At 27.1% G+C, this 10,037-nt stretch overlaps 1 protein-coding gene across 1 annotated transcript; it reads left to right on the top strand.

The window, feature by feature from the left end:
• Window positions 1-7,095: 7,095 nt before the first annotated feature.
• LOC111028835 (protein ALP1-like) lies at window positions 7,096-8,551 on the top strand. The gene is made up of 2 exons (XM_022307594.1): window positions 7,096-7,148; window positions 7,630-8,551. The coding sequence occupies exons 1-2, from the start codon at window positions 7,096-7,098 to the stop codon at window positions 8,549-8,551; spliced, it is 975 nt and encodes a 324-aa protein (XP_022163286.1).
• The last annotated feature ends 1,486 nt before the right edge of the window (window positions 8,552-10,037 follow it).

Here is a 10,037-nt window from a genome sequence, read left to right as displayed (position 1 = left end):
CTAAAAGTTGATCAACCTTTTGCGATTCAAAACCTAAAAGATTATTTATTAATTAAGAGAAAATAAAAACAGGAAATACATTTACATTCTTGATGATAATTTGAAGGAACTTGTACGGGACAAGATGGTGTTTCTAGTGTAGTATTATATTCTATTGCATTAGTATGTATGTCATCAACTTCGTTATATATGCCTATAAAATAATAATAATTTATTTTTCATGGTAGACATTATGTAAATATATTTTATAAACTAGCAGTAAGATATTAACATTTTCCATGTCTGAAGGATATATTGGTATTACTTTTTACTGAAAACAGTGCAGTAGTTTTTTATTCTATTAACTTTAGATAAACTGACATTGATTAAAAATGTGTGACTAAATATCAAGGTTATAATAAGTTAAAATTATTATATTTGATTAACTAAATTATATATTATAGTCTTTAGCAAGTATGCATATAGAAAAAAAATTACTAATTTAGTAATTTCTATTAATTTACTACTATTACTTTGCCAAATATCAGATATCTCAGTAAGTGATGTTTCTTCAGGTTCAGATACATAACTGTTACTTGAACTTTGTTGTATGTATTCTGTTAATGGAAAATTCTTATTTATTGGTTTCTCAGAAACTGAAAATTGAATGATATTGATAGGTATTACAGTTGCCATATTTACATTTATGAATACAATTTATTACCATTTGAGCAGTGTTCTTCAATTACAGAAGTGGGCATTTTTGAGACATTTTTAGGATCTTTTAAAGTTTCCATAGGACATATTGGTGGTTCAGGTAATAATATATACTTTGATGACTGTTGGTTATTAGTTTTTTTTTTAGAATTTTTTTCTTTGGAAGTTAATGTTGAAGCTGCTGGTTCAGGAGAATAACGTTTAGTAGGCTTTCGACTGCGAGATGCAAAATCAGGATTTTGTACATAATCTTCACTGTCTTCACTGCCCGAATATGCTCTGGCAACATTTCTAGCTATAATCTCTTTATCTATAACATATAAAACAATTTATCTAAATCTTTTCATACTAATAATTAGTAACAAAAGTTAAATATAAAAAGGTTAAATGCCTACCTAATGGTCCAGCAATTTTTGAAGCACTAAACCATGTGCCATCTGTTATATTTGGCAAATAACAGTCAAGAATCATTTTATTTATTTGATCTGATTTGAAGGTTACTTTACTATTTGGATTTTCTTTTTTTGTGAAAGGAAACCAACACTCTCCTTTCTCACATAAATCATTTGATGATATACTTTTGTACCAGTTTGAAGGAACATGCTGTATATAATTACCTTCAAATGCTACTACAATCCATGATCTAACAATTTAAATATTTACAATTTTAACATTACAAATTATTTCTTGTTATTTTATATACATACTTTATACATTAAATACATAAATAGGTGTACCTATTAATTTAATATTATTATTGTTATTTTTTAAGAAGACTCAGAATGTAAAAAAGGCATAACTAGAAAAAAACCATTTTGATCTAATGGTAAACATACAAGTTTTTCTTTAATATCCAGTATTGGCCAAAATTGCAAAGTACTTATTTTAGATACCTTTTTTATACCGAGTAATGAAGACTTACACGGATGTTCAAAATAATCATCAATTTTTTCAAAACACCTGCCAATTATAACAACATTTGAATCAATGTTGGAAGTAGCTATATTTTCTATTTGAACTATATCTCCATTTTTCATTTCAACACAATTGTCTGAGAAATTTAGTTTTATAATATAATTGGTAAACCTCCATCCAGTGTATTGTGGGTCACTAGTTGTTGAAAGCAAAGGTTTTGTAACACTTTTCAAACAATGAGCATTAAATGGACCTTCTTTCAAAAATTTGTTTATGTTAACATTAAGCACACGGCGTTCTGCACATCTATTTATTAATTGCTGTAATGGTTTCTGACCAGATCTGATATCTTTTTTTAATGGCTGCATGGCATTTTCAAATGGAAAAGAAGAAAATTTATCTAATGGCCCATATTTAAGAGCATCATCAACTAAGTGAATCAATGCATGTACATTATGAGATACATATGAAATCCCATATATTTCAATGAAACACATTACAAAATGTTTAAGAAGTTGATTGGCATATTGTAAGTAATCTGGTGTTGAATTTTCTGAAAGTATAATACGCATTGCCACACATAAAACTGCAAAATTCTGATAAACTTCTGTACTCACAACATTCTTAAAAACTACAATTCCAGAATATAATAAACATTGCCTTAACTCTGTAGCTTTCCAACGATTAATATCCCTCAAAGGATGAGTTCTAGTATTCTGATTAGGTTTTCTCTGAAATTCATGTGGTATATATTTTCCCAAATCATTAAGTTTATTATCTAACACTGAAATCAAAGCTGATGGCAATGCATGTTTGTGTTTACTTGATACCCAAAAAAGAATGACCTTTTTTACTACACCTATACATACTAAATGCATGTAGTCATAAGGAATCGAAAAAATCATATCAAATTTTGGAATTTCTGTTAGTAAAGTTGTTCCTTGATGAAAATTCTTATCTTGATATGATATAAATTGATCATGAGACCTTAATGGAGATTCTAAGTCAGGAAAACAAGTACGATTATTGCACCATATTCCATTTGTAATACATCGAGTACATGAATTTTTCCCTGTATGACCTTTTGAATTAAGGACGAATGACTTTGCAGGGGTATCACAAATTAGAGCATGTAGTACTATGGTTATGTGCTTTTCTTTATAAACAATTCCATGGAGATAAAAAAGTTTTAATTCTTTTACAAAATCAAATAGAAACTCATTTGAATCATGAGGTTTAGTTTTTCCGAGAAATGCCCCAATTAAAAATACCAATGGTCTAGATTTATTTAAGTTTGAAAAAAAACCCAGAATAGGCCATAGCTGACTAGAGGGGTTATCTGTCAATGGTAAGCCATCAATACCGGCTACTAATAATAGTTCAGAAGGAAGATTAGGCTCTGTTTCTATAAGAGTTTTTACTTCATTTTCAATTCCAAAATGGTGATAAATTCCCCCTTTGATATTTTTTACTTCAGCAGAAGTAGGTGTTTTTAATAAAGTACGAGCATCTTTTGGAAGATCTTTCATAGCAGGATACACCCTTAAACATTTAAGTAAGTCACTCAATGCTTGATGTGTTATCCTATGACGTATGGCCCATTCAGCTATAACAACATTAATATTAAGTACTTCTTCTTCAATAGAACTATTAGAATTATTAGATTCAGCATCATCAACTTCATTATAATATGTAGTATTATATTCATTTTGGTTACATTTAGTTACAAGAATATTATCAGGAATAATAAAATTAGTTTCGTCGTTATTAAATTGTTTTATTTCAATTGAGTCATTTTCTTCTTCGGAACTACAAGTATCTAAAATTGTAGAAGCAGCTTCATTTGCTTTTTTACGTAGTCTATAACGTGTACTTTTACTGATAATAGCTTTTTTCTTTAAAATAGGTTTATTATTTGAGTGGTTCATATTTAATATAACCTAATCTAACCAACCAAGGTTACTCAGGAATCAGGATAATATATAAAATGGAAAATTCATCTTATAGCAAAAATAAAATGAATCAACCAAATGTACAATTTATTTTTTATCAAATAATATAAAACAATATATTAGTTATAGTCGTTATACCTATATAATATTTAGTATTTTTAAATAAGTATAAATGGGTAGCAGTAGTAAATTGTTAAATGGATATATACATTTATAAATAAAATATTTAGTATTAGAGAATTATTAAGTTTAAATTTATAACTGTGATTTAGTATTAATTACTTAATTAATAAATGTGTTGAATTTAATAAGTAGTAGTTTATCATGCAATAAAATGTAATAAATTCAAAGAAATAATGAATGAATAGGTATATCAATATAATATTTTGTTTGTTAAGATTTTAATAAATTGTAGTATCTATATTAAATTAATAAGTAAAATAATTTATTAAATATTGCAATTGACAAGCATAATTAATCATCAATATCTATTTAATGATATTATATTATTATGTACATACATGTTAATAATATGAATATATTATTATAATAATTATTAAAAGAAGGAAAATATAAAATTATTTGTATTAAACTACATTATTAATTAAGTATTTATATTTATGAATTAATTTCATGCACACATTTTCTTCAACAAAAACCTTTTTGAATTAAATTACAAAGCATACATCAATTTGATAAATTATGATATATATATTATATACTATATAAGTACAATTGATTTGAAAAAATATTATTTTAACAGTAAAATAAAATTCTATTTAAAAACTAATTATAAAAATTATAATAAAAAGATATCCCCAACATAGTAAAACCTACTCTGATACATTAATATTTTTATTCACCAGCTGAGGTTGACCATGACATTTTTTTTTTCATAAAATACCTAGGGTTTTATACCACTACCACATTAAGAGATGTAGGTATCAAAGTTGACTCAACCATCTCAAACATTGTGTAACTTCAATAGAATTTTAAAAAGATTAATATTTCAAACAATTAGGTAGGTATATCAGCAATTTAAAAATTAAAACAATACAACACTGGATATACACTACCTACTAACCTACTAATAATTAGTTATAATTTTGAGATTTTTATCAATACTACTTTAAAAGTACTGACTATACTGAAAAGGTAGTTATAATATAAATAATATTATGTAATTTAATAAAACAAATACTTACAGTGACTTGGACATTGCCGACATCAATATGACAATTGACAATATACAAATAATGAAATAAACACAGTGCACTTCACTAATAATAAAATATTATATAGATACTACAATCGAGAACGCTACACGGACAAACGAAACTATTTTGGCATTTTCATTATCAACATAATATTATCGTTTCATTCATTTCAGATCTATTTATAATTGCTACATTGTACACTGCAGCTATATATAAACACTATTATCTGAACTGTCGATCGATGGGCGTGAACTGTTATATTATATACTTAAATTAATATTATAATATAAATATTAAATATATTATTACAATATTACATAATACATACGGTATTATAATAATATACTGTGGTCCGTACTCCGTGGTAATAATTTTTTATAAGTCATACCTAAAATAATATATATTTTATTACGAAAAGAAAATCCGTTGGTTCAATTAATCGGCAACGGTTCAAATTTTAAATGTTTTAAACTTGGTTAAATGTTTAACCAATACACGTTTATTGAACTTGGATAATAATGGTAAAGGATGGTAGATTATTTAATTTACACACCGATTATGCACCGTGTAGTTAAATCAATAACCCAAGAACACAATTTGAACAATATCTTTCTTATTTTAACCATATAACGTTAAAAGAACTATACGGTCAATAACACCGACCTTAAACCTGCATAATGTTACCCGGGTGATTAAAGAATCATTTAATTAACAACTTAATATTAATTTAACATTGTATTTATTGTTTATTTATTATTTATTTGTTTTATTTATTTTATTCATGTTGATTGATTTATTTAATGTTACTGACTCATTGATGTTAATTTTAATTTTAAACGTATTTTAGTCCTAGTCGTATCTATGTAAAAGGTTACTTGACACGAAATAATAATAACATTGTACTTAACAGTAGTTATGTAAATTATACGATATACCTATACATGTTACAATACTTACCAACAATATGATAAAGGTTACTATAATTAAAAAAAATAGTCTTATGAACTAAAATTACAAATATATATGAAGAATTTAGGATTAAGAAATTTAAAAGTTGAAAGTAATAGGTAAGACAAAAAATATATTTCAAGAGTACCTATAATCAGAATATCAGATATACACTAACCACTACAAAACTGTACATGGGAGTACCATCGATTATGGACTTTTCAAGATATTTATTCTGATTAAGTGATGATTCTTTCCAACAATTTATCATATTTTGTATACGGTTTGGATATGTTTTAAATAGATATAAAAGCCTGATAAACAACAAAATCGTACTACCTACTATATAAAATAGAAACCCCTTTTTTGTATGTACGCGCTTAATTCAAAAAGTACCCAACGGATTTTAGTACACTTTTCACTAATCAATAATTCTAGATTCAGGGAAGGTTATAATAGACAATTTATTCTTATAACTTGATTAATAAAATAAAAAAATTATTTGTGCCATACATCTGTATATACTTAAATAGTATAAAATTGTTACCATGTGCGCAGATTTCTCTTGCGCAGTGGTACTTTCATAGGATGACAATCATAGTGTCCACGAGTTCGAACCACGATTGAGACATTTATTTATTGCATTGTTTTTCATTTTTTTACTTGGCTATAAGTTTTCACTCAGCGATTTTTATATCGGTTATATGGCGTTATCTTAGTTTTGTTTATAGAAACATAGTAAATGAGTTATTTCAGTAAACACATTAATTATGGTTGTCGATGAGCATGGTGTGGGGGAACCGTGCGTATGTTTTTTTTTGTCTAATTTGCTGTATCTAATTGAAAATGTTTACCCAGATTTATATTATATTTCGACTAAAACGTCAAGTTGGTTTCAAGAAAGGGCAATATTGTCACCAACTAACGATCAAGTCAATAAAATAAATAACATAATACTGTCAAAATTCAATGCACCAACCAAAGTGGACAATTCACGTTGTTTTAGATACAGAGGAGGCGATACATTATCCAACTGAATTTTTAAATTTTTAATCTCCTTCAGGGACTCCACCACACAAATTAATTCTAAAATCCTACAATTTAAGTCCACCAAGATTACAAAAAATCTTTAAAAAACTGTCTGTTTGAGTGTATAATCCTTTGTGGCTGTGGAGCTGGGGAAATGGTCTTGGTTCCTAGAACACCAATGATACCAACCAATTTGTCATTTCAGTTCAAAAGGCTACAATTTCTGGTGAAATGACTATTAATAAGGCACAAGGTCAAACATAAAATGTTGCAAGTTTAGACTTAACCGTCCAGTGTTTTTCCCATGGTCAATTGTACGTAGTTCTGTCACGTGTCACATGCAAACAAAATCTATTTGTGCTGGCACCAGAATTGAAACACTTAAAGTGTTGTATCCAGAAATATTTAATGCTTAAGACAAATTTATATAATCGACAAAACAATAAAAATCGTACATAATAACGAAACAACTTTTTTTGGTAATATTTCTTGTAAATACAATCCGTAAATTCCTCCACGTCTCTTTACAGTTTATAACTAAACAAATGTATACGTCATTATTAATTAATATCGACCATTAAACATTTTTAGAATTAATTATTTAAATAATTTATACGATTCACATTTATCATTTTTTGTATAAATTTTAATTGTAGCACTATTTGACATATTTTCAAAATAATTAATTTTCTTAACCTCATGTCAGATCTACACCCAAAAATAAAATTCGTTACGATTGGTTTATTATTTGGACGTATCCCCATAGTGGGCTATGTGGGAAATATTTTTAAAAATGCCTCTGACAATTGAAACTAGATTATTAAAAAATATTAAAAAATTGAATTAGTCTATTAAAAAAAATATTATTTCAGATTTTTAGCCACTGGGTGTAATTTTAGAGCATTGGCTCAACATTTTATGAGAGGAGAGACAACTGTTGGTAAAATAATTGCAGAAACGACAGAAGCTATTTGGGAGTGTCTACAACCTACCTATTTACCAGTACCAAGTTTAGAAGTATGGAAAAATATTGCTGCACGTTATGATCTCTTATGGCAACTACCCCATTGTTTGGGCTCAATCGACGGCAAACACATACGCATAAAAAAATTCAATAACACAGGATCAAGAAATTTTAATTATAAAGGTTTTTTTTCAATACAACTACTTGCTTGTGCAGACGCAGACGGCTGTTTTATCACTATGGATATTGGAGATTTGGGTAGAAATAGTGATGGAGGTGTATTTAGATTATCTCGTTTGGGTAGATGGTTAGAAATTGGAGGAATGAACATTCCACAATCAGAACCTTTACCATACGACAACGAAGGTCCCAATTTTCCATATTATTTTTGTGGGGATGAAGCTTTTCCTTTAAAATCTTATTTGCTACGACCATATCCAAAGAAGACTTTAAACGATCAAAAACGAATTTTCAATTACAGATTAAGTAGAGGTAGAAAATCAGTCGAATGCGCCTTTGGAATGATGGTTTCCAAGTTCAGAATTTTTGAAACACCAATCGCGTGTTCTGAGTCAACTGTAATATCTATTATAAAATGTGCTTGCGCTCTTCACAATTACATACGTAAAACTGAGGGAAAGTTATATGAATCACAAAATATGAACAGTCAAGATGAAATTAATATTCCCCAGCATTTAGCACAACACCAACAAGCAGTTCATAATTTATCGACTGCAAGTTCTGTGCGAGAATATTTATCAAATTATTTTTTAAGACCAGAAGTTTCATTACCGTGGCAGTGGAAATACGCAGTTGAACAAAACATTTAGTATATAATATTAAACATATTTTTAGTTATATTCAGTAGCTAATTGTTATGTTTCTTTTATTATCAACATAATTTTGTAAGTGATATAAATAATAACAAGATACCCAATCTGATGTTCCCAAACTTGTTTTTACATTTTTAAAAAATCATTTTTTACATACTACAATATTTACAATATATCAATAATAATAATTATAATATTTACTATAGAAAATATTTATTTATATTAACACTAACCTGTATCGTTTACTTCTTTAGCAATACTTTCCCAAGCTAGTTGGGTTGACTCACGTTTGCTACATTCGTTTATATTATAATTGTACAAACATGGATATTTTTCTACTGCTTCAACTAATAGTGTATTAAAGACAGGATCTTCTTTTTTCGGCATTTTTAATTAACTACAGAATATATTGAACAGAAAATATATGAATATAAATAAATAATCATATAAAGTATAATTTAAAGTATGATTTTGTTTTATTGATTAGCTTAAAAAACTTACTTTATTTCAGTACGTGGAAAAATTCGAAAAAATAATGTTTTTTAAAATAGTACTAGTATTTATATATATTAATAATAAATATTTATATTAATATTTATTTTAAATATTGAATAGTAAATAAGTTTATAAAACAAATTAGATAGGTAGAGTATAATTCACTCAGTAAAATCTAAAAACGTGCATATTGTGCTAAAATGTTCATGAAACTGAAACAATGAAACCAGAATAACAAATTTCGTGTTATCAATTTCGTAAACTATAAATAAAAATAGTTGCATGAAACTCGGTGTGTGTTTCCCTATGCAAATATATCGGCTAGTTTCATGCAATTATAGTTTCATGTTTCATGTTACAAGTTTCGTGTTTATAATTTCTCTGGTGTGCGGCCCGCCTAATAATGAGCAAGATGATTATATGGATTTGTTATTATAGGATTAGTTTGATTAGTTTGAGATGAAACCTGAATATTACTATTCAAATCGAGATTCTTAAAATACTGCAATACATATAATTGAAAATCTAATTTCTGTGCATTATTTAAATTTTTTACGTATGGTAAAAAAGAATTGAGCATAATTTTATCTGGATCTGCATTTTCTGTTCTATGTAAAAACTGAAGCAATTCTTGTTGAAAAGAACCATTATTTTCATTCGATTTTTTTCTTGTTTTGCTTCGACTTTTCCGATGGTTGGTTTAGAGTTGACGAAGTTGATGGCTCACATTCTGTAGCATTATCGTTAACACAACTATTATTAGCTAAAGAATCGTTGCATACGTCTATTTCGTCTTCTTGCATACTACTGGTTGTCCTATAAATAAAATAAAATTATACCTTTCAAAAATATAAAGTTAAATAAATATAATATAACCACTCAATCCACAAATAGTATCGTGGAAAACCAGGCTGATATTATATATAATATGTTATAATTGTATAAAAATAATACAAGTAAAATATTGATTCATAATGTTAGATAAGTA

The sequence above is a fragment of the Myzus persicae genome, unplaced genomic scaffold, assembly GCF_001856785.1.
Source record: "Myzus persicae strain clone G006 unplaced genomic scaffold, MPER_G0061.0, whole genome shotgun sequence".
Classification (NCBI taxonomy): Eukaryota; Metazoa; Arthropoda; class Insecta; order Hemiptera; family Aphididae; genus Myzus; species Myzus persicae.
Note: the sequence above shows the minus strand (reverse complement) of the source record. Positions and strands in the feature narration are given on the sequence as shown.

Bases quoted from the DNA above. Each gene is read 5' to 3' on its own strand.
- LOC111028835 (XM_022307594.1), top strand. From the start codon at position 7,096: ATGCAAACAAAATCTATTTGTGCTGGCACCAGAATTGAAACACTTAAA. The intron at 7,149-7,629 runs GTATCCAGAAAT...ATATTATTTCAG, and splicing joins ATTGAAACACTTAAAGTGTT to ATTTTTAGCCACTGGGTGTA.